The 25,843-nt window shown below is 39.4% G+C and overlaps 1 protein-coding gene across 1 annotated transcript; it reads right to left on the bottom strand.

Moving 5' to 3' along the window:
* Window positions 1-551: 551 nt before the first annotated feature.
* On the bottom strand, window positions 552-24,137 carry LOC117379298 (chloride anion exchanger-like). Its single transcript, XM_033975988.2, has 20 exons — window positions 24,092-24,137; window positions 22,240-22,727; window positions 21,372-21,511; window positions 20,228-20,338; window positions 19,572-19,732; window positions 18,882-19,046; window positions 18,236-18,388; window positions 16,176-16,258; window positions 14,481-14,628; window positions 13,786-13,977; window positions 12,244-12,339; window positions 10,902-11,008; window positions 10,738-10,807; window positions 9,311-9,403; window positions 9,132-9,227; window positions 3,801-4,037; window positions 2,510-2,564; window positions 1,930-2,075; window positions 1,798-1,857; window positions 552-1,067 (listed from the first exon to the last, which is right to left on the bottom strand). The coding sequence occupies exons 2-20, from the start codon at window positions 22,353-22,355 to the stop codon at window positions 1,041-1,043; spliced, it is 2,256 nt and encodes a 751-aa protein (XP_033831879.1). The 5' UTR covers window positions 22,356-22,727; window positions 24,092-24,137; the 3' UTR covers window positions 552-1,040.
* Between the last annotated feature and the right edge of the window lie 1,706 nt (window positions 24,138-25,843).

The following is a 25,843-nucleotide window of genomic DNA, read 5'->3' as shown; positions in this document are numbered from 1 at the left end:
GGGCACTACTGAGTCATTTTCACAATTTTTACAAACAAAGGTAGACAAAAAATTGTTTTCACCAGTCTTGAATTTTGGGTACAATAAAATTGACTTTTCGTTAATGTTCAGGGGTCAAAAGTGGCTTCAATCCGGCACGTATAATAATAATGGAATTTTTTTTCCACCCATTATTTTTCTCCTAAACCATAACAGCTACAGTCATTTGACTTTCTCACATTGTGCCCCATCACAAATAAGGCCCCTGTGAATTTTTTCACAAGTCCATGACAAATCGATTGTCTTCTACGAATTTTTGAAAATGAAATTTGAAGAGGGCGCTAGAGAGCCATTTTGTGAGAGAGTGCCTTGATTTGCATATCATTGCGTTCAGCTCACAAATGTGCATAAACGCTGTATTAGCGTTTTCCCAATAAAAAATGTGTGAAAGAGAAATATTATTTTGAAATATTCCCAAATTTGCGATTTTGTTGAAAATTCACCCTGACCACACCCAAAGTCATAATCAAAATGTAATTGATAATCTTTAATCATACATGGGTTTAGTGGGATTTGGCCAAATTTGACGTGTTTCTGATGAAAACTGTATGAGAAAATGTCCTGAATGCGAGGGTGTGCACTTTTGTCATTCCTGTGTTTGATCCAATATGGCTGACTTCCTGTACATTTTAGGGCGGGGCCATAATATCATTTTTGTCATGTCCCAACATGTTCTATTTTTTTATGTGAGTTTCAGATTTTTATATTGATTTGTTTCCGAGTCGGGCTCCCATTGGCCCCATGAAAATCAAAGTTTGAGGTGGCGCTACTGAGTCGTCTTTTGTTATTTTTTCTCGCGGTCTTTTGTGACAATTAGAGCTCGTCGAGTTCTAATTTTTGACACCACTCACTACCATGTCGGGGCGTGTTTACTACTTGATTTTTGCCATTTTCCATGCCCCGGACGTGGTTTTAATGAGTCCCTCGCCGGGATGTAGTCCCAGGCTCGGGCCTAATTAAAAGATATCTGTACTGTTTTGTAGATGTTTGAAGGAGGCTGATCAGAAGCGAGTTTCAGGTTCCATTCCCTGTAGAGAAAAAGAAATTTACTGTGCTTTTTGTTTATGAAACATTAAACATGCCATAATTATTGTAGCCCCAGCCATCCCAGGGTGAACAGCTAGAAGAGTGGCTGTCAATTTATTTATGTATTTATTTTGTGCAGCAGGCGCAGAGGAAAACTGTTTAAAATTTAAAACCACAAGTGGCACTGAAGACTTGGCTGACTCGTCTCTGTGTTATTGTGGCTTTTGGCTGTATACACATTGGAAGTGCTGACGTGCTTCATCACCATGGCAACACAATGCAAAATACGACATGGGTCCCATTGACTTTTTTGACAGAATGACCTGAGGAATCTGAGGACTCACTGTGCCAAATTGCATTTGTTGTATTATTTACAAAATGAGGACATTTTTTCCATGAGGATAACATGGGCGCTTTTACGCATCGCCATGATAACTGAGTGCAAAATACAACGTGGGCACTATTGACTATTTAGATTGGGATGTCATGGAGACTCACTGGGGGCAAATTTCACATTATTCTATAACACTAATTGTTGTTATGGGGAAATTAAGGGACCATATCTATTAGAATAACATTGGTACTTTAACGCATCACCATGGCAATGAGGTGAAAGATTACACATGGTTTCCATTGACATTTTTGATTAGGATGACCAAAGGTAATTTAAAATTTTGTAACATTTGGGAAAACTAACTTTTACAAAATTTTGTATCATTCTTAAATACTCACATTTCTGTCCCTGCTCCGGACAGCGTTGTTTGGATGGTGGGCAGTGACTGTGGTTACAACCTGCACAAAACATGATTATTTTAAACATTTCCACTCTCTAAACTGTATCTGATGTGATTTGTTTTCATGTACCTTGTCAAAGTGTGGCCTCCTCTGAATGGCTTCCGGATGGTGCTCTAGGATATTCAGCATGGCATCGTGAAGCGTAAGGAAGAAAATGGAAGGTGTGATTTCATCGTTGAAGAATCCGCAGCTGTGGAGTTTGTCTAAGATGTAGGCTAAAAACAACAGCAGTATATAGTAGGTTTAATACCGGGAGGTAATACGGAGGTCCTCCGTAGTTTAGACCTAGTTTAGTCTGGGTTTAGTTAGGTCCTGATTTAGTCCACATTTATTCCCTGTCTTGATTTATCCCTGGTTTAGATTTTGGTTTATTCCTGGTTTATCCCTAGTTTAACCCTAATTTAGTCCTGGTTTAGTTCTAGTTTAGTCCTCTTTTAGTCCTGGTTTAGGCCTGGTTTAGTCCTGGTTTAGGCCTGGTTTAGTCCTTGATTAGTCCTGGGTTAACCCTGGATTAGTAATGATTTAATTCTAATTTAGTCCTGGTTTAGTCCTAATTTAATCCTAATTTAGTTCTGGGTTAGCTAGCCCTGGTTTTGTCCTAGTTTAATTCTAGTTTAGTCCTGGTTTAGTCCTCGTTTAGTCTACTTACGATCACATGCCACAATGTAAACCTCCACCTCAATCCGGATCAGTTCTTTCAACGTCTACAAAAGAAAAATAATTACTTTTTTCTTACAGAGAATTGAGATTACATACTGGTATATCTATGTCAGGAGTATCAAACACATGGTTGTTCTCAAAGTGCCGAATGTAATGTAAAAGAAATGTAACTACTTTTTAACTTGTTAACAGTTTCTGTATTTATTATTCACTCAAGTTACAAATATTGCATACGCATTTGCAGAGATGTAAAAAAATATGGCTGTGTAACTGCGTATCTCCTAATAAACTGATATTTTAATCATACCTTTTAATTTCCTTTGTCACAGGCAACATAAGATGATGTGACCCACGGGCTAGAGTTTGACACATGTGTTCTATGTCATTTTATATATATAGATTTTGTGATTGAGTTGGATAAATATACATAACCACAAATTCAATAAATAATTGAAAAATATATATTGCTGAATAATTGTTTTTTGCCACCTGCTGCCATATTGGTTGTAATTACTAAACTCCAATTGAAATGTGAATTACTATTGCTGTCCAAATATCAGTATTAAACCAGTTTTTTGGAACATTTCATCTTTCCGTTGTCAATGAATTATTAACCCTCTCTTCTGGTTTAAGTCCATGAAAAGCCAGAGCCTAATAAAAACAATTTGATAGCTGCCCAAATATCCATGCGTAATCTGCCGACTGTTAGCCCTGACAGCATTTCTTTCTCTGTTCAATCAGACCTATTGTGCTTAAGTCTGCTCTATAGTTATAATCTATGATACCGGTGGGTCATTCTGTTATAGGTTGCACATTTTAAATCGCAATATTGACCTAAAACAACTTAATAATAGAAAAGAAAACTGATAACCAATAGGAGCTGACATCGGTGTAAACGTCATCACAACACACTGCCGCATGCTGTCAGCCCTTCCTCTGGATAGCTGCACATCACACTAGCAAGCAGCAGATTAAAAAATTTTGAACCAAAATAACAACATGACGCTGTCAAATCTTAAACTTGTCACCAGAAAAGTTAGAACAAGAACAAAGTAAGCAGAGAGCAGTGAGTATGTACTGCTTGTGGTTAAAATAGGAGTTGAATAGGAGCAATGTCTTAAAAATAAGAGATTAAAGATTGTTCAAACATGTACAAATAACTCCAAATACAACTTCAACAGGATAAATGACAAGGGGAAACAACTATAATATGATTAAATAGTAGACTCAGCAGAATAGGTCAGATTTAACCAGGGGTAAAATAGAATCTGACCACAAACCGTTTTGAGTCCCTTTAGAGCAGAGACGTCGAGGAAGGACACAGCTGCGAAGTCAAGTACAAGGCTGTGCAGATCCACTCGAGGCACGTTCATGTTCACCGGGAGCTCTGTGCTCCAGTCCACTCGAATGGGTAGCTCCTTCAGGTCAGTGGGCCAATCCAGCTCTTCTGCACTGTCCTCGCCCTCCAAGTCTTTGTCCTCCAAGTACGGCTCACATGACATGTTCACGTAACCCTTCTGTGGACACAAGACAGGGAGGGTATTTAGGCCTCTCACAATAACTATATCAACTTATCATTCAATACATGATAGATGGAAAAATATTTTTGGGGGTCAATTGATACTTTGAAGTGACATCATGCTGGGGGTGTTCCATATGTATCTCTATGATTGTTACCATGTGTGACACAATGCACACATTAGCAAACACTGTCAAAAATGTTTTTAGATTGTCTGAAAACTCAAGAAATGGATTTAAACAACACATCTTAAGGACCCTGTGAGCCATACATATTCATGATCCCGTTTCGGAGTTTGATTTTCAACAGGTGAGAGTGACTAACTGAAAAACTGTTGGCTAATGCTAGCTAGCTTGTTATTGTAATGCTATTTGAGAGGGACTTGTTTAACAATAAAAATCAGCTCACCTATTGTAGTTCCAAGTAAGTCAGTTCTTTTTGGTGTGATTGTGTTAAAACAAAGCAAACAAGCCTCAGACAGAGCAGTGCCTACAGTTAGCATCACGCCCACAGGGATTGTTGATGACATCAGCTGCAAAGTATCAATATTTATCATGTGTACTTTTTCTTTGAACTAGGAGGAATTTATTGTTATTTTTTCTGCAATATGAACTAAATTCATGATTTTATTTCTTCTTTTAATCTTGACTTAATGTTTTTAACCAAAACATGACTTGACAAAAACACAGGTAATGCAATTCTAGTGGAATCAACTCCACCCAGCATCAAATTTGAAACTGAAACATGAGCAACCAAAAAGGGTGGAGGTGTGTGTGAGTTTTTAGAGATAATTTGGTCACTCACAGGTTGTCATTTGGGGTGTTTTCATCTTTTGATTGTATTTCCTTTAAAATGGAGCTAAAACAATCCCCCTTCATACTCTACTTAGTCATATACAAACCTCCCCAGCACTGTCTGAGTTTTATTGATGATTTTACTGAAATGCTTTCAGTCGTATGCACAGACTTTGATGGTTTAGTCATTACAGGTGATTTTAATGTACATGTGGATAATGTGTTTGACAGAAACGCTAAAGAGCTCAGTTCTGTCCTTGAAACCTGTGGTCTGACTCAGCATGTCAGTGAGCCCACCCACAACAGAGGACACACTCTGGACCTGCTCATTACAAAAGGAGTAAATATTTCAAATGTCAGTGTGGTGGATGTTGCTCTGTCTGATCATTTCTGTGCCTTTTTTGACCTGTCTGTTTTTCCCAAACCAGCGGCTGGTCCTGCAGTTGTTCAAAGGAGACACATAAATGATAACACAATTGTACTGTTCATGGAAATGATGTACTTTGAAAATGCCTCATGGTCTAATGTTGATGATTTGTTGAACTCTGTGACTTCGAGTGTTTTGAATGTTCTGGACACCATTGCCCTGATGAAGGTTAAAATATTTAAAGATAAGCAGAAAGCGCCATGGAGGAATGATGACTTGGTCAGGGCACAGAAAAGGGAGTGCCAGAGGACTGAATGGGAACGACGCAAGTCAAAACTCCAGGTTCATTATGAGATTTACAGAGAAAAGATGCACATGTACAACTATACTTTATGTAGAACAAGGGAGAGGTATTTTTCTGACATTATGGGAAGTTGTAGTAACAACTCTCATGTCCTGTTTGCAACAGTGAACAGATTAACAAACCCCCAGCTCTGCTGCCGTTAGAACTTATTTCCGCATTTAAGTGCAATGAGTTTGCAGTGTTCTTTAATGACAAGGTTCTGGGCATTAAAAATGCCATAAATTCCACAAAGCAAATAACAACCCAGCAGCCACCTGGACACTTAGAGCTGACTCACTTTGCACCTGTAACTGATAAAACTGTCCAAGAGATTGTCACCAGTCTGAGTTCATCTACATGCTGCCTCGATGTGTTACCCACTAAATTTCTAAAGTCTGTGCTCAACAGTTTGCTGTCACCACTCATTTGCATAGTTAACATGTCACTTCAATCTGGAACATTCCCAAGAGCTTTGAAAACTGCAGTCACCAAGCCTCTCCTAAAGAAGAGCAGTCTTAATGCCACAATGTTGAACAATTACCGAACAATCTCTAATCTGCCGTTTCTAGGCAAAGTCCTTGAAAAAGTTGCTTACCAACAGCTTATTAACTTTCTCCAAATGAACAACTCCTTTGATGTTTTTCAGTCAGGTTTTAGACCCACCACAGCACTGAGACTGCTCTTATCAAGGTGACAAATGACATCCGCCTGAACAGTGATGCAGGTAAAGTCTCAGTCTTGATCCTGTTAGATCTGAGTGCTGCCTTTGACACTGTGGATCATGGGATCCTCTTACAGAGACTAGGGGACTGGGTGGGCATCTCTGGTATGGCACTAAAGTGGTTCAAGTCCTATCTAGAAAACAGGGAGTACTTTATTGAAATTGGAACATGTGTCTCAGATAAAATGTCCCTGAGCTGTGGGGTGCCCCAGGGGTCAATCCTGGGACCCCTGCTCTTCATGCTGCCGTTAGGCCAGTTATTACGCAGCAATAATGTGTCCTACCACAACTCTGCAGATGACACTCAGATCTATGTCTCACTTTCAGCAGGTGAATATGGACCAGTGGATTCACTCCAGACAGATCAGTGTGTGGATGCAGAACAACTCAGACAAGACTGAAGTCATAGTCTTTGGCCCACAGAAACATAGAGAAAGTGTTAGCAGTCACCTCCAGTCTCTCTCTCTCTAAAACCTTCAAATATTATTAGGCAAGAAATCTAGGGGTAATAATGGACTCAGACTTGAACTTTAACAGTCACATCAAATCAATAACATCTGCAACTTTTTACCATCTAAAAAACATTGCAAAAATCAAAGGTATACTGTCAAAGCCAGACTTAGAGAGACTTATCCATGCATTTGTCTCCAGTAGGTTAGACTACTAGACCTGCTCACTGGGCTCTCCAAATGAGCCTTAACACAGCTGCAGTACATCCAGAACGCTGCTGCCCGGGTCCTGACTAGAACCAGGAAGTACGAGCACATATGTCCTGTGCTCAGATCTCTGCAAAGGCTTCCTGTAGCTCAAAGAATCGACTTTAAAGCAGCTCTGCTTGTGTATAAGTCTCTCAATGGCCTAGGTCCAAAGTACATCTCTGACATGTTAGTGCCATATGAACCATCGCACACTCTGAGGACTTCAGGGACCGGACTCCTGCTGGTGCCCAGAGTCAGGACTAAACATCGGGAATCAGCGTTTAAGTTTTACGCAGCTAAAACCTGGAACAGTCTTCCTGAAGATGTGAGACAGGCCTCTACTTTGACAATGTTTAAATCCAGGCTCAAAACAGTTCTGTTTAGCTGTGCATACGACTGAAAGGTTTTTATTCTGCACTCTTCTGTTTCTTCTGTTTTAATGGTAAATTTATGATGATTATTTGTGATTATTTATGTTTTGATTTGTGTGATTTTAATGTCTTATTCTGTAAAGCACTTTGAATTACCTTGTGTACGAATTGTGCTTTACAAATAAACTTGCCTTGCCTCTACTGCGTAAAAATAAATCAGTGCAGTTGATAGGAGTGTGCTAAATATCAAAATACAAAATGTTGTGAGCTGCTGTATTGATATATCTCTATGTCGCCTTGTACATGTAAAACATTTAATGTGATAGGTTAAAATGGTATTATATGCCCCTAACACAATGTTCTGTCCTTATACAGTGATGTTCATCATAATATGATTTAATGCTAAGTGAAAATTGTTAAAAATCATAAAGGGTTTGCAACAAATAGTAATTTACATAAACGTTAAAAACATTATAAATATAGTTACAAGTTTGTTAAAGCATATATTATATTTAATGTGTATTGTATTTCTCTGTATTATTCCTGTTATTTCACTCAAGGGAATTGTAATCATATCATTGGTGATCAACTACTAAGCCTGGGGATCCTTATTGGTGATCGGTAATCCCTTTACCCACCACTTGGGAGATTTCAAGCTGTTTTTTCTCATTGCATTAAAACCTCTGCGTGAGAGAAACAACGTGAAATCACTCATGATTAATTCTCCGTATTTTCAGGGGTGCAACATATCCCCTCTTTAGGGGTACAACATTAACATATTCAGTAATGGCTGTATTTCATATTAGGTTTGTGTAGGTTATGGTGTTACAAAGGAATACCATTGTTAAAATGGATTTGGTTGGTAATCAAAGAATATCATGTGCAATATACTGATTCTCACATGTGAAGTGAGTGGAGTGTCCTGCCCTTTCTGTGTTGTTGTGATTCATTGGGTCCATGGATTGAGCTATAAAAGTTCTTGCCAGGTGCTGCAGGTGCTGCAGGTGCTGCAGGTTCCTGGCGCCATTGTGCTCTGCAACACTGTTGGTGTGGTAAGGTGTCTAACTCTTTATAATAACGATGCATCAATCCAGCTTTTTCAGGTCCAATATGATTCTGATACTATAGCTTTAAGTATCTACTAGAGCAGACACTGAAAATAGCCTTTATTTCCTTATAACAAAAACAAAATAAGACAAAACCGATTGAAATGTGTGATATATAGCAGTTATTAATCCCCCAAGTAACAAGAAAACAACTTAACATTGACACAGTAAATCAACCAGTAAATAATCTTATTACATCAATATGTCCAACCAGTCTGTCTTTATGTTTGGTAGCACTGGGTTTAGCAGTTAAATTCGCTGTGATGTCATGGCCCCGCCACTTGCAGTAAAAGCCACATGAGGCCAGGCTCAAGTGTGAGAGAACTGTTTTATGGAGCAGGTGTGACAAAACTGTTTTATGGAGCCAGTAATGCACTGCTGTTTTAGTTTGGATATACTTTTTGATTTAGTTTTAACTATAGATTATTTGGGGTCAGTAGTTTTGTGTGCATTAGTTTCAATCAGGATTTGTTGTGTATGTTATTATGCAATTAAATTAAAAACTAAATTGTAAAATGATATGTATTTTGTAATAAATTCACATAACATTTACATTCCCTCAGCCTCTTGGTCACCCCACATCCACATGTAATTGTGCCTATTAAAATGTGCTATTTAGTGGTTAATTAGGGCTCCCTCTGCTCTGTCGTACATGTACTGCAAAATGATTTTATTAAAAGGTGTAGACTCACAGGTGTATACTTCAGCTGTCCTCTCATCAGCATCCTCCTGATCACCCTCAGAGCTTTGTTCCTCTTCCTCAGCACTCGCAGAGGGTTAAACCCAAGCTGAAAACATTAAACATTTAGCTCAGCTCTAACACATACTATAATGTTAGGATTAGCGTTAGCAGCATATTATAGACACTTACACTTTCCACTAATTTGTTTCTGAAGAACTCAATGTTAGCGAAAAATAATGGTGCTGGAATCCTGAAGATCTTCACTCCCTCAGGCTCAAAAGTCTGAAAATATGAAGCAACAACACATTTATTATGGCTGTTTCCTGTGTGAATTTTAATTTGCATGATTCCAACAGCTCTGTGAACAGACAGGAAGGTGTTCAGACATTCTTTTTTGTCACAGTCTCTGATGAAGTTATGTGCAGCACTTTCTCTAAATATTTAAGTTTTTAAAATGCTTTATTAATTTAATTTGTATTGTATGGTAAGCTATTCTTATGTAATACTTTATTAACTATGTAAGATAAGTTAAAGGTGCACATTGTAACTTTCCGGTGGAGGGTTCGCACTGGAGATGTTATTACTCTGCCTGGAATGTTTCACAGTATGGCATTAAAGTTATCCATCTTGCATTTATTCAATTGCAGGAATTTTCATTGGTAAAAAATCTGCCCTTGTGCCATTCTTCATGGAGATAAACTATAGCCATATTGTGGAACATTCCAGGCATAACAATAACATCTCCATGGAGACCAGCAAATGGCTCACTAGAAAAGTTACATAGTGCGCTTTTGGAGCGAGAAAACAAGTTAGGTCATATTCTAATCGGTTTATAACAAAGACTGTTTAATGATCATGACAAAACTGTATCTAGATTAAACCCAGACAAAACCAGGCTCATTTGAACCCAAACCAAACCAGGCTCATTTAAACCCAGACAAAACCAGGCTCATTTAAACCCAAACCAAACCAGGGCAATTTAAACCCAGACCAAACCAGGCTCATTTAAACCCAAACCAGACCAGGGTAATTTAAACCCAAACCAAACCAGGCTAATTTAAATCCAGACCAAACCAGGCTCATTTCAATGCAGACTGAACCAGGCTCATTTAAACCTACACCAAACCAGGCTCATTTTAACCCAAAACAAACTAGGCTCATTTAAACCCAGTGAAACCAGGGTAACTTAAACCCAAACCAAAACAGGGTCATTTAAACCCAAGCCACACCAGACTCATTCAAACCCAGGCCAAACCAGGTTCATTTAAACCCCAACAAAACCAGGGTAATTTAACCCCAAACCAGGTTCATTTAAACCCAAACCAGACCAGGCCCATTCAAACCCAGACCAAACCAGGCTCATTCAAACCCAGGCCAAACCAGACTCATTTAAACCCAGGCCAAACCAGGCTCATTTAAACCCAGACCAAACCAGGCTCATTTAAACCCAACCCATGCCAGGCTAATTTAAACCCAGATCAAACCAGGCCCATTTAAACCTAAACCAAACCAGGCCCATTTAATCCCAGGCCATAACAGGCTCATTTAAACCCATGCCAAACCAGGCCTTATTTAAACCCAGGCCAAACCAGGCTAATTTAAAGCCCTGCTCTCACATCGAGGTAATCCTTCTTGTCTTTGTAGATGTCGGTGCCTTTAATGTTGGCGAGCACAGAGCAGCGCGGGCTGGGGACAGAGGCAGGATGACACAAGCACATGTTAAAAGCAGCTTTTATAAAGATATGATATAAAATAACATGATTATAATAAAGATACTGACAACTGAGTTCGGAGGACCACACTGATGAGCTCTATACCCAGACCAGCCGCTAAACCCAAGTCCAGACCGAGCAAGACAGACGCCACGCATGTACCAATCCACACCACCTGGACACATACAAAAACATAATCCAATAATTAAAACAAATCTGATTGTTATCAACACATCTTTATTGACCTTATTTTGCCCGGTCTCTTTTACCTCTAAATGCTCCTAAACTGTATTTTCTTTGTGGTGGCACTTCCAGTCAAGTAGGAATCCTGTTCATTTCAATGGAGAATTTGAGAAAAAAAAATGCTGCTAAAATCTGATATAAAGCAGGTTGATTTGTGTAAAATGTTCAATGTTCATGTGACCAACAAGTCAACATTGCACCAACTCTCTGGGGGAAAAAAATCTGCTGCTCACTAGTGTGATGTGCAGCTCTCCATAGGAAGCATGCAGAGCTTAGTTCATGATGACATTTACATTGACATCAGCTCCCATTGGGCACCGTAGTTTCCCACGCGGAAGTCAGCAGACTTGTTTCTTTTATTAATTTGTTTTAGATTAATTTTGCGAATTAAAATGTGCAAACTATAACATAATGATCCACGGGTGCCATAAATTATGACTATAGAGCACACACAAGCACAATAGTTCTGATTTAAAAAATAAACACATATAAATTACACTGAAAACAATCTCTGCTTTGACTAATGCGTTGTGTCAAAAGTATTTCACCCACCATTCTTGCCTGTGTATGAATATGGTGTGATTTTGTCAAGAGGAGCAGATTACCACAGGGCAGCTGAGGCTACAGAAGTATTATGAATGAGTGAGTGAATAATGCGTGAAATTGAAAATTGATTTTTAGTAAATAAACTCAATAAATAAAGTGGGAATAAACACGTAAACTAAACAACCACATTTCAAATATAGCTGCTAAACTGGGCAGTACCTGGAGGGTCTAAAGGGGAGAGTGAGGGGGAGGAGTGTGCAGGGTCTGGGGGTATAAGGAACAGTGTGATTGGTTTAACAGGTATCCACACTTCAAACACTGTCCCTGCAGCCAGGTGTTTGTAATCAGAAACACTTGGCTGTAATCAGGACAGTCCTGTGTGATGTCATGTAGTACTTGAAACCGCAGTGGCTACTGGAGGTAGCATGCACTAAGTTTTTGACCAGAAAGCTGCAAATGCACCTAATTTACACTAAAATTGCCCCAAAATTACTAGGAACAATAGACAATGCCATTAAGGCACCATGTACACAGTTCAGCTCATTCCATGGTTAATTCCACTTTAAACATATTTATACACTGAAAAATATTATTAAAGAGGTATATAGGGTATTTTCTTACACAGTCTGGTTTGTCTCGTCTCCATAGATATGGCACTTCTCTGACCTGCATCAACATCCCTTTAAGGTTCACAATCACCACGGCGCCCAACACCGACTGCACACAGAGAGGTCATATTTATTAGAACAATGTGGAGAATATCTTAATTTTATAATGTTGCAAATGTTATGGCCTTTTTTAATATATCCCTTTTCTCCTTCTCTCCCTCTACTTCCATTGCCCCTTTCTTTCTTTTGTTGATTTATTTATTAGTAGGTCCAGTAGCTGTAGCTGATGACTCTACAGTCATTAAGACAACCCTCTGACCCGTTAGGGAGTTGGTCTGCCTTATCTATTCAATAGGTCTGGCAGAATAATAATAAATAAACCATAATAAAATAATAATGAAAAACACATTTTTATTGATTTTAAAAATTTTGATTTTTACATACTAAAATGGCCAGTAGAGAGCAAAAAACCTCTGCTGCTAGTGCACTGGTGAGTGAAGCTAATCAAATAATGTTTCAAATGAATCTGTGTTGTAACAGTTTTGTTTTATAAAGTGAGGGCAACCAAATATATACCAAAAAATCAGCAGCGCTCAGCAGTCTAGATACATGATAGTATGTAGAATTTACCACAACCATCTCAAAATTATATGATAGTGTCAAGTTAAAACAGTTTAGTATCAATAGCATCAAGTTAGAACAAAATGATCATGCCTCTAGGCATAGGACTACTGCTCATGTGCAAATGGAAGACTTTGCATCACCAATGATAAGACGAGCTCAAGGGGGATAAGCAGCTGTGGAGGAAGTACTCAATTTTAATACATAGTAAAAGTACAGATACCAGAGCAAACAAATACTCCTGTAAGAGTAAAGTAAAAAGTAAAGTATTACATGAAAAAATCTACTTGAGTAAAAGTACTAAAGTATGTTTTTAGAGAGTAAAAAATAAAAGTATTTCACACAGATTTTGAGATCTAATAAAGCTTCAAATGTAGTGATTTTGATAAAGATTATATTTTTGTCTGTCTTTTTGTTTGTCAGACTATGAATATGTTAAAAAATAAACCCCTCATCCTTTTCAGAAAGTCTCAGACAGCGATAAAAATGTACTTCTCAGTTCTATTAAAAAATGTAGTGGAGTAGAACGTGCAGATATCTACTCTCAAATGTGGTGAACTAAAAATAAAAAGTATCCACTTAAAATGTACTTAAGTAAAGTAAAGGTATCTCAAAGTTGCACATAAGTACAGTACTTTGATACCTTTACTTTGTTATGTTCCATAACATATGTACATGACCATAGTGTCAGTGCTGTAGACCTTGTCCTTTAAATCAAAGTCTGTGGCTGACTTAACTTGACTTTGAGCTAGTACAAACATAGGAAAGGTCTATACAACTTTGTGTATAGAGTTCTGACATTAAAATCAAATTGGAATTCCGTATACAGAGGATGGCCACTGTATATGTTAAAATAAAAATAATCATAAACAAAACACAACATATACATCTCCATGTGTCTCTCTCCAGTTCTGTAAATGAAATGCCGCATTACCTTTGGCAGAGGCTCCAGTAGAAATCCGATGGCCACAGTTACCACCATCACAATGATAGTCGACAGTAAACCAGCGATCTGCGTCTTCCCCCCTGTACTCTCCTGCACCGCACTCCTGGACAAAGCTGTACTCGCTGCAAATGACTTAAACGATGATCCGAAGATGTTGCTGACTCCGAACGCGATCAGCTCCTAGGGACAAACACAACAAATGCCATTTAAAGAGTTAGTCATATAATTTTGTTTGTAGACTCTTTTAAGTGTTTTTTCATTCAATAATTTGATTTGAAAGCAGCAACTGTATTTAATTCAGAAGAGGGTGTTATTCAAAATGTAACTTTGTTCCATCATTAAAAACAGGTTTTATGTGACATACATGCATGTTTGAGTAATCTAGCAATCTCTCCTGGAGGGAGAGCTTTTACAGCTAACCATAAGGAGGGTTTGAACCCCCCCCCCCCCCCCCCCCCCCCCCTTATGGTTAGCTGTACAAGCCTGCACGACGCTCAGCGACAAGCCTACTTCACCTATGCTTGTGCATGGCCATTTTTCATAAATATACAAAAGCATGATAACATCACAAACACTATAACTTCACAAACCTGATAAGAAGTGCAGTATTTTCATTAGCGGGATACACACTGATTATATTGTGATAGCAATAACTTATTAAGCAGTTTAATATGCTGCTGTACCTGGTTTCCGTCTATAGTATAGTCATGTTTGACAGAGTAGACTTTGGCCACAGAAAAAGCCACAGCAAATCCCACTATCGCCATGGGAAATGCCTCCACAGCTGTCTCCTGGAAGATCTCCAGGTTTGGAGCGACCGGAGCCTCGTATCTGAAAACAAGAGCAAACCTTGGTAACACTGTAACATTGCATTGTGGAAAAAATCTAAAAAAAATTCTAAAATGATTCTAGCAAGTGTCCACTGACTTCTACCTCCTAGGAGACTAGTAGGGCCACTAGGATTAATTATCACTCAGATCTGTGGAGAGGAGAATTCAGCGACATGCACAGTAGAAACATCCATAACTAAATGGGGGTAAGGTTAATACCAGAATCTTTCCAATTCCAGGAAACTCTCCATAGAAACAAGAGGGTGACAGGTTTAAATTAAAGTAGAAGTAAACACCAAATCAGCTTTTGATCAACTAAATGTTTCTGGCTACTAAATCTTGTATATAGTGATTACAAACACCTGACTGCAGGGGTGGAGTTTGAAGTGTGGATACCTGTTAGACTAATCACACTGTTCCTTAGTCCTCCAGACCCCACCCCTCCTCCCCCTCACTCTCCCCTGTAGTCTTTCAGACCCCTAGAGTAATCGTAAATAGAAACACAGAAGTGGGCGAGGATAGGAGGTAGGTGAAAAACGCAATTTTCTGAGCACTCAAACTTCAAATGTAGGACAGCAAGATTACTCATTCCAATCTAAATGCAACTTTTAAGTATGTTTACGATGAAGGAACATGGCCTGTTCAAAAGCTAAGTAAACTTGGTTTCACATAATATGTCCTCTTTAATAACATGGAGCGACTACACTTATATTTAAATTCCACCAGACACATGTAGTGGGGGTTTTCAATTTCCCCTTTCTGCCCTTGAAAGCACCCCTGTGGGCTCCACCCTTGATCACTGATTTAAGTCACCTGCTCCCAATATGGCAAATTAACAGTTAATTTAAATGGCATATTTCCATTAGTTGTCCTGTTCTGTGCTGCTGTTGGTCTGTGTAGATCTGCTACAGAGATAGGCACAGGTCAAAATATTTTAGCAAACTGTAATATAAAATTAATTTCTTTAACCAGGGGCGGTTGTTTTAGTTCCTGGTTGTCATTAAATGGTGCACACCCTCAATAGTGTGCTCACCACAGGTGGCCCCAGCTAGCTTTTTTTTTTTTTTTTTGTAATTTTAAACTGCTAATTTTTAGGCCGATTTATATGGTTCAACTTTAAGCCTTTTGTAATAAAATTCTAATTGTCTACCTTTTTTAACTTTTACTTAAATTTTGTTATAATAAATATACACTTTTCTAAATTTTGTTGTCGAACTTAATTTTGTTTCTGCCACATCCAAGGATCTTCATTTTGACTATAGAACTTTTTAATTAAAATCATTTAGTTTTTCATGTCTCATCATTTTAATTCAGAACCTTACCTCTTTAATTTGTAAATTTTATTGTGCCCCCCGAGTTTTAAGGGCACAGAATTGCCCTCTAATACCACACACGTACAGAAAACATTTATCTGACAGGCAGAAATAGACTTTTATGGCCACACTTGTTATCTCTGTGTTGTGTAAATAAGTAAGATAAATGCATATAAAGATAGTGGACAGTTTAGAGATGGAACAAATGTATGTTAGCAGTTCAACTTCGACTCACCCTTTGGGAATCATACCGACAATGTCAATGCCATATTTCGTCTTAAAGTCAAATCCATAAGAAACTCCACAGGCTATCACTGTCTAAAAACAAAACAACAAAACATTTAAACCAAATCATTTGAACAATATATAATATATCCATCCATTTTCTTCCAGTTAACTGGGGCCAGGTGGCAGGGGCAGCAGTCTAAGCGGGGAATCCCAGACTTCCCACCCCAGACACCTCCACCTCTTCCTGTGGGACTCCAAGGCGTTCTCACGCCCGGAACACCTTCCTAGGGAGGCATCCAGGAAACCTCTGTAAAAGATACACTAGCCACCCAACCCTGGATCCTCTTGATGTCGTGGAGCAGCGGCTCTACTCTAAGCTCCTCCCATGTGGCCGAGCTCCTCCACAGCAAGGATGGGCAAATTCCCATGAACCCTCAAGGAATTGATGGAGAGTATAGAGCTGATCCAGTGTTCCGAGACCATGACGAAAAACACACTGCTCCTCCTGAATCCGAGGTTTGACTACGAGTCAGATTCTCCTCTCCAGTACCCTGGAATAGACTTTACTGGGAAAACTGAGTAGTGTGATTCCCCTGTAGTTGAAACACACCCTCCAGTCTTCCTTCTTAAACAGAGGGACCAACACCCTGGTCTGACAGGCCAGTGGTACAGTCCCTGACCGTCACGGATGTTGCACAGATATGTCAGCCAAGACAGTCCCACAACATCCAGAGACTTGAGATACTTGGGACAGATCTCATCCACCCCTGGATGAGGAGCTTGCCAATCATCAGGGTGTCCTGGTGCCATGTGAACTGATGGACACCCTTGTGCTCCAACATGGTGTTAGTTATTAACAAACTGTGACTAACACAGAAGTCCAATAACAAAACACTCCATTCTTCCCATTCACTGTCGTTACCCACATGGGCATTGAAGTCCCCCAGGGACTCCTAGAAGGCTGGGTACTCTGCACAACTGTTCAGCCCATAGGCCGACAAAACGATGAAAGACCTGTCCCTGAACTGAAGGCGCAGGGACGTGACCCTCTCATTCACCGGGGTGAACTCCAATACGTGGCGGCTGAGCTGTGGGGCAATAAGCAAGTCCATAGTAGCTCACCGCCACCCCCTGCGCCAAAGAACGGGAGGGTCCAGCCCCTTTCAAGGAGTTATGTGTGAGGCCGACTATATCTAGTTGCTCACCCTTCCGCACAAGCTCAGGCTCCTTCCCCCCCAGTGAAGTAACATGTCTCCAGAGCCAGTCTCCATGTCCAGAGATCTGGTCATCAATACTCCCACCTTCGACTGCCACCCAGATTTCGTTGGGTCTGTTCTACGAGGAGACTTGCGGACTGCTCAAGGCATTTATTTTATTAAAAATATGAACACGTGACTAAACCAGGTCTAAACCTATACAAAAGCAGATCTAAACAAGGACTAACCCAGGACTAAACCAGAGCAAAAAACAGAACTAAACCAGTTTAGTTTATGCAGTTTATTATGTATGCAGAGGTAGGTAAGGTACAGAACTAAAGCAGGACTGAATTGGGACTAAACCAGGACTCACCATGATGACCACTGTGGAGATGGGCACAGTTAGAACTAAAACAGGACTGGACCAGGACTAAACTTGGACTAAACCAAGTCCAAACCAGTAACCATAGGTGAGAAGAACATAGATCGAAACCAGGACCGAACCAGGATTAAACCAGAATTAAATCAGGACTCACAGTCGTTACCTCTATGTGGAAGGGCACAGGGAGCTGGGCTCTGTATCCAAACCAGGACTAAACCGGGACTAAACCGGGACTAAACCAGGACTAAACCGGGACTAAACCGGGACTAAACCGGGACTAAACTGGGACTAAACCGGGACTAAACCGGGACTAAACTGAGACTAAACTGGGACTAAACTGTGACTAAACCAGGATGAAATGGGGACTAAACCGGGAATAAAAACCAGGACTAAACCAGGACTCACCATGATGACTTCCATAGGGATGGGCACATGCAGCTTGGCTATGTACCTAAACCAGGACTAAATCCAAACTAAACCAGGACTCACCATGATGACCTCTATGGGAATGGGCACAGGCAGCTTGGCTTTGTATCGGTCATTGAGCTCCTTCACAATAAACACCACCACCATGATGACCAGAGAGATCACTACATCACACACGTTTGTCGAGGTGATTTTGTTGAATATGATCTCCAGAGTCTGCAACAGAAAACAGCAATCTATCTGAAGACATAAACACATATAGTACATAAAATAATTTGGAAGTTAGAGACCAGAGCGGAGTGTTGCAGTCACATTAATGCTAACTTGCTGAGAGTTGTAAAAAGTGCTTATAAAATTATCTTGGTGAATAATTAGGATGTTCTGAATGCATAAGGTAAGTGAGGAATAACCTTGGACCACTGCAAACAGTTTAAAATGAACTAGTTCTGTTTCACACATTTTAAGATAGTAAAAATCAGGTACCTCTAAGTAATTGTCAAACTGAAAAATAAATTGATTAATTAATTAAAAATCTGTATTTCTTACTTAAAAAAAAAAAAATCAGCAGAAATATCAAATGTCTACTAAAAAAAGAGACTTATTGTGTTTCGTCTCACTTCCTTATCTGACTAACCTGCATACAATACTGTCCTGACCTATTTGACATACATTATGACATAAACAGTGATAAAACAGCAGGTTATCTCACATATATAAGAGCCAGAGGTCCACTGATGCCTGGGACTGTTAAACCCAACACGAACTTGAGCTGAGAGACCAGGATGTGAATGGCAGCTGCTGTAGTGAAGCCAGAGACCAGAGTGTCAGACAGGTACATGACCACGAAGCCCACCTGGAAGACCCCCATCGCCAACTGTGGAAACGGAGAAAGCAGGTCTGAACAAGGACTGAACAAAACCCAATCCAGAACTAAACCAGGTCTGAACCAGGTTCCGGGAAACCAGGACTAAACTAGGACTAAATTGAGACCAGAGTATCAGACAGGTACATGACCATGAAGCTCACCTGGAAGACCCTCATTGCCAACTGTGAAAATGGAGAGAAAACAGGTCTGAACCAGGTCTGAACCAGGTCTGAACCAGGTCTGAACCAGGTCTGAACCAGGTCTGAACCTTTGATCGCTGGTGGTGGAGTGGCTTAGTGTTGCACATATGGTGTTATTTCCACCTCTGTCATGATTTAGCCTCCGGACCACGGCTGTTGGCTGAATGAGGGGATCCTGAGGCATTCCCAGGACAGCCGAGGTGACCATAGGTGCGGGTTGGACCAGAATGGGTTATTGAAAGCTCACGTTACATCTGTCCGATAAAGCCAGTGAAAACTAGGGCTAAACCAAGTGTAAACCAGGACTCAGCCAGGAGCAGAGATATTGTGTTACCTGCATGATCCCGGCCAGGAAGCTGACAGAAGAGGCCACCAGGACCCTCTGGTCGTCCCGGGTCAGACCCTCAAACCCAGTAATGTTCATGGGAGGACCCTCGTCTGGGACTATCCTGGTCACCACAGACCCAATCATCAGACACAAGACCGGGAACGGACCTGGACAAAACAGGGTCCATTTCAATACAGGTTTAGTCCTGGTGTAGTCCTGGTTTTGTATTTGTTTAGTCTTGGTTTAGTATTGGTTTAGTCCTGGTTTAGTCTTGGTTTAGTCCTGGTGTAGTGCTCTAACCACTGAGGTTCTAATCCTGGTTTAGTCTGGGTTTAGTTCTGGTTTAGTATTTGTTTTGGCTTAGTCTCGGTTTACTATTGATTTTGTCCTTCTTAGTCCTGGTTTAGTTCTGATTTAGAACTGAATCAGTCTTAGTTTAAACCTGAATCACTCCTGGTTTAGACCTGAATCAGTCTTAGTTTAGACCTGAATTTCTCCTGGTGTAGGCCTGAATCAATTCTGGTTTAGTCCTGGTTTAACCTGGTTTAGACCTGATTTAGACCTGGCTTAGTCCTGGTTTGGCATTGGTTTAATTCTGGTTTAGTCCTGGATTAGTCCTGGTTTAGTCCTTGATTGGTTCTGTTCTAAACTTTGGATCATACCAACGGAGATGTGGCGAGAGGTGCCCAAGAAGAAATAAATGATAACAGGGAAGAATGCTGAGAACAGTCCGTACCAAGGAGGCAGTGAGGCCAGCAGACAGTACGCCAGTCCTGGGAACAAATCAGAAAACAGGGTCAAACTACAGATGAACATTTTAAAAGGGACATATTGTGCAAAATCATCTATATCACTTTTATGAGCTTTTTAAAAATGTCCAGTGTATTCAAAATTAGCTTATTCAGTGTTGCATTTAGATAGCTTCCTGCATGTTTGAGTAATCCTGAATGTTTGAGTAATTCTACATTTGAGGTTTGAGTGCTCAGAAATGTTAAGTTTTCACCTACCTCCTATCCCTGCCCACATCCTCTGTACTTGTTTGCAATTTCTTGAAAAATTAAGACTGTCTAGACATTTTTGTGGGGCTGGTTTTCAAAGCCTTGGTGACTTGTTGCTCTCTCAAAATCTGACAACCCTGGGCCTTAATTTTCTTCCATATTCTTAAAGAGCTTTATAAGACACATAACTCCAGCAGAAACAGACATATTAAAAAAAACAAAAAAACAAAAAAAACAAAAACAAAACAACAAACAAACAAAGTTCAAACATAACTCAAAACCTTTTAAATTCACCATTTTAAATTCTATCAAATTGTGTATCAATCTGCTAAAAAGTGACTGTTAGATTTGGTTGTTTACACTTTGCAAATGTATGGGCTTTTTCAGTCTACCAGATATTTAAGGTTACATCATATCATGCATGGAGCATCTTTATGGTTTAAAGGTGGATTATGTAACTTTTCTGCTTGGCGGGTCTAACACCTGTTTGTCTCCATGAAGATACTGTTGTTTATCCACTTTACTGCATTGAATTTATCTCTAAGGAGACAATCATGCAATGCCACCAGGCCAAGTTAGAGGTCAGATCTGTGGAGAAAACTCAGTAGTTCTCATTATATTAGCTCACCTGTAGTCAACCCAAATACACCAGGCAACAGTCTCACATTATATACTCAGGGTGTCTGTATTTACAATTATCAAGTCTCTTTGGTCTTTTACAGGAATCCCCTCTGATAACTTACACAAAATGATGCAGTATTCATGAAAGTACAGTAGTATTTAGTAGTAGTTTTTGTAGTACTGGTACCTTGTAGTACAGCCACGAGGCCAGTGCTGACTCCAGACACAATGTCACTGAACAGCCACTCCTTCACTCTGTAGATCTTAAGCCATGAGATTACAGGGAGGAGAGAGAGGGCAGCCGAGCGGAGACGCCTCCTGTCGCACCTGCACAGGTAAAGACACACTCACTTTAAGACCTACACAGGTAAAGACATGCCCACTCTAGGACCTACACAGGTAAACACACACCCACTTTAACAGCTACACAAGGAAAGACATGAGTACTATCACACCTGCATTAACAAGCTGTAAGACCTGCACAGTTAGCCTAAACATAGTTTACAAAGTGGAATCTGCTTAACGGGGCTCAGTAAAGTCTAGGCTCTTCATATCTTGTGCTTTGTTGTAGTGTGATATTTATTTATAGTTTAGAGTTATCTAATGTTATTAAAGTCTGATTGCTCACAATAAAGATTAAGGTGTTGCACAGTGTGATATCATGGTGTGACGCAAGTCATTATTTGCACTCTGCTGTTTTAACATAACAAAATTCATATTTATGTTTTTATGTGTTTGTATTGTGATTTTAATGCATTTTTTTATTGTTGTATGAATTGTACTACAAAAAACTAACTATACTGACTATACATGTTGATAAAATGTTATTGACTTTTTTGTCTTTTAAAACTTAATATGTTTTGTTATTTTTGTTACACTTAAGAAGTCTATGTAATGTTTTCTTCACACTTAAAGTGAAGCTTAGAAAAGGTCTTACATGTAAAAGTACAACATCTTCACAAAATCTTAGTGAATATCATATCTTACTCCTTATGCTAATTCCAAACATGGATTCTTATCTGTTACTTTAAGCTAATACCAAACAAGCATCTTACCTGAAGTAGTCTTTGACATGGCTGATGAGGGTTTTGCGCTGTCTGTAGATCTTCTCATGTTCTTCGTTGAATTTCTCCTCAGAGTAGATGTTTCGGGCCACAACGTACTCCGCCATCTTCCTCTCTGTCTTCTCTTTCTCCTCCTGCTCCTGTCTGTTCCTCTGGCTCTGCTCCTCAGGATCTGCTCCTCAGGGTCTGCTCCTCGGTGTTTGCTACTCTGGGTTTGCTACTCTGGTTCTGCTCCTTTAGCTTCTGTGGCTCTGCTGCTCTGGTTCTGCTCCTCTGGCTGTGCTTCTGTGGCTCTGCTCCTCTGAGTCTGCTCCTCTGGCTTTGCTCCTCTGTCTCTGCTTCTGTGGCTTTACTCCTCTAGCTTGGCTTTTCCCTCTCTGCTCCTCTGGCTCTGCTCCTCTGGCTCTGCTCCTCTGTCTCTGCTCCTCTGGTTCCACTACCTCTTTTCCTGGGACCAGTGCTCTCTATGGACCCTGCGACTGGATAAATTTCATTATTACACTTTGAACAGACCCTATCAAAGAACAGTACAAACAAACAGATCGCCGTAAGAAGCTAATGACACAAAACAGGGATGCACCAGGGCTGGACACTCAATCAAAACAATATCAGTACAAAGATATGACAAACGCCTATGACCTCAGTACAGATTAGACAGGAGTGATTCACTCATGAACAACAATATAAAACTGCTAGTGCATCCATACAAGCTCATTATAACATACAGTCCACGGGTTTTAGAATGATGAAAAATTAGTACCTTTGCCATAACGATTAACAGTTTAAAGCAAAATATCTTTTGAATGGAAACAAGTCCTCAAAATGGCTCTGTACCAGGAAGTTGAAACCCACGAATAGGTTGGCTTCATGTTTTTAATGTTAAAATAGCCAATGGCCAATGTAACTAAAAATTCTCAAATTTTTCCCCTTATTCTTTAGAAATTGAATCACAGACTCGCTATATTAAAGGTGCGCTACATAACATTTGAGGGTCTGCCACTTGCTTCCACTTGCTCTCCATGCATGGAGATGTTAGTACATAGCCTACAATGTTCCATGATTGACACTGTACATTTATTCAATTCAGTTACAAAAAAATAACCTTAAATGTATTCTTATCCTTAGAAAGCCTCAACTCCCCTGTAAACAGAGATTTGTGTAAACCGCCCACCCCAATATGTTTAATTGCCATACTATGGAACATTACAGGCAAAACAATAACATATCAGACAAGCAAGTCCACCATAACGCTTATTTAGAGCACCTTGTTAAACAAAAAAACTCAAAAAGGAAAATTCTACAATACAGTTTCTTGACAAACCATATAGTGATAAAATTTGATTTCTTATGTTAGCATACTCAAGAACTTGTGTCAGCTAAGACTACGATTCCTCTAAAACATACTTTACACTATTAGATAAAAGATTTTGCTCTGAAAAAATGACTAATGACTAATGACTATAGAGGTATGTTACCATAATATTAATAAAGGCCAAAATGTGTCTAAATTTGATTTAGACAAATAAAAATAAACGACAACACCTTTGTTTTGGTAAATCAATATTTGGTCAATCAATATTTAAGGTGAAAATCATCTCTGCATTTTGATGACAGCTTATGACAGAGACAGAATTCTGTTTTAGAACTCATCACTACTCTGTATTTTCCAACTTTTTGTTTTCTACTTTTCTTCACAAACTGCCACTTAACTGGTGTAAAACAATGGTAAATATTTAGCACAGGTACTGTCCCACCAAACCAAGTCTTTATTAGAAAAATATATGAATCAATTGCACTTTAAACCAATAATAAAACTTGTACAAGCTCTGAAATAGTGCCGTACCTGCTGTAGTGTGTCGGTCCTGGCCAATGTTGATTTATCACTTTCCCGATGCGGATTGTCTGAACATGAACACAACACAGGGATAAAGACCTGCGTTATCTGACTGTAATAATTAACAGTGATGGAGAAGAACCCTCTCCTTGACCATTGATCAAACTGATAATAAACTGTACATGGATGGTACACTGTATGCAGAAATTAAAAAGTAGTAGTAATAGTAGTAATGGTAGCAGTAGTAGTGGTAGTAGCAGTAGTGGCAGTAGTGGTAGTAGTAGTGAGTAAGTAATAGTAAGGTTTGAACTGTACAAACGTAAATTGAATTGAATATGGTACTTATAATTTTTGTAGTAGTAGGAGTACTCGTGGTAGTAGTGATATTGGGTGAAACTGAATGCTACTAAAATCGTAGTTTATTGTAGTAGTAGTAACTGAGGCAGTAGGCTTAATGCTTCTCAAAGCACAACCTTGAACCTTGAAAATGAATTAAAGTAACTTGAGTATTTGTAATTACTTTCCACTCTGGTAGTAGCTCAAGTAGTAGTAGTAGTGATAATGGTATTACTAGCAGAAGTAGTAGTGGTGAATTGTACAAAAAATAAATAATTACAGTCAAATGAGTATTTGTGAATATTTTCCACTCATAGTAGTAATAGTGGTAGCAGTAGCAGCAGTAGTAGAAATAGTAGTAGTAGTTGTAGTAGCATGAGCAGCAAGTAGTAATAGTAGTGTTTGAACTGTACAAAAATAAATTGAATTGAATGGTACTATAGGTTTTTGTAGTAAATTACAGCAATTACAGTAACTTGAGTATTCATAATTACTTTCCTCCTTGGTAGTAGTAGAGGTAGTAGTCTTTAGATGGATCACAGATCACAGACTGACTGATTGGAGTGAGCATGTTCAGCTGGTGAAGAACATCTCGGACACTGGGATTATCAGCGCAGGATCTCCACTGGGATGTGTACTGTAGGACGAACCAACACAAGAACTTTTTTATTCCTGCTGCCATCGGCATTTTAAGTTAATCACTCAAATCTTTCCTCTGCCTATTCATTTATTATTACTAATTCTTGTATTATTGTGTTTATGGTCTGTATGTGTTGTGGACTGCTGCTGCTGCAAACCAAATTGTCCCTCAGGGATAATAAAGACTCCTTGAACCTTAAACCAGGACCTCAAATGGGAGCCCACATCAGGTCCCAAAAATGTAACAAATTATTTCATTTTCTAGATAACTACATTTTGTTATTATTTTTACAAAAGTGAAAAGTTCATTTGGGATCTTTACTTCAACATAAGATAAAGTTTTTGGGCTTCAGTATCAGCAAACATTGATTGTCGGCTACAGCATCAGGCTAAATATTGGATATCAGTATCAGCTAAAAAAATAAAAAATAAAAAATCCATAACTGACCATGAGCCACTCTCCTCGGGCAAGAGGCTTTAGAACCTCTGACCACAAGATCAGCTTCTTCCAATCTGGACTCTCTGTAACTTTTCAAACACCTGACCTTTAAACGACTCACGGCAACAAACATCTATTTGCAATACTAGTTACTAGTTTCACACTGTTATCCTGTCCATACTTTATATTTTGTCAAAGTCAAGGCAGTGGGCCGAAATTAGATCAGTTAGTAGAGTGTTCATCCCCTGATCCAAAAGTTGGCAGTTCAACTCCCACTCTCAACATAAACATCATGGTAGAGCAGTCAGGTCGACTGACCCACAGGTGTGGTGGTGTGATTCCAGCTC

Source organism: Periophthalmus magnuspinnatus, chromosome 12 (assembly GCF_009829125.3).
Source record: "Periophthalmus magnuspinnatus isolate fPerMag1 chromosome 12, fPerMag1.2.pri, whole genome shotgun sequence".
Classification (NCBI taxonomy): domain Eukaryota; kingdom Metazoa; phylum Chordata; class Actinopteri; order Gobiiformes; family Gobiidae; genus Periophthalmus; species Periophthalmus magnuspinnatus.
This window is presented reverse-complemented; position numbering and strand designations above follow the sequence as displayed.

Bases quoted from the DNA above. Each gene is read 5' to 3' on its own strand.
- LOC117379298 (XM_033975988.2), bottom strand. From the start codon at position 22,355: ATGGCGGAGTACGTTGTGGCCCGAAACATCTACTCTGAGGAGAAATTC. The intron at 21,512-22,239 runs GTAAGATGCTTG...TTACCTGTGCAG, and splicing joins CATGTCAAAGACTACTTCAG to GTGCGACAGGAGGCGTCTCC. The intron at 12,340-13,785 runs GTAATGCGGCAT...CTCTGTGTGCAG, and splicing joins TACTGGAGCCTCTGCCAAAG to TCGGTGTTGGGCGCCGTGGT.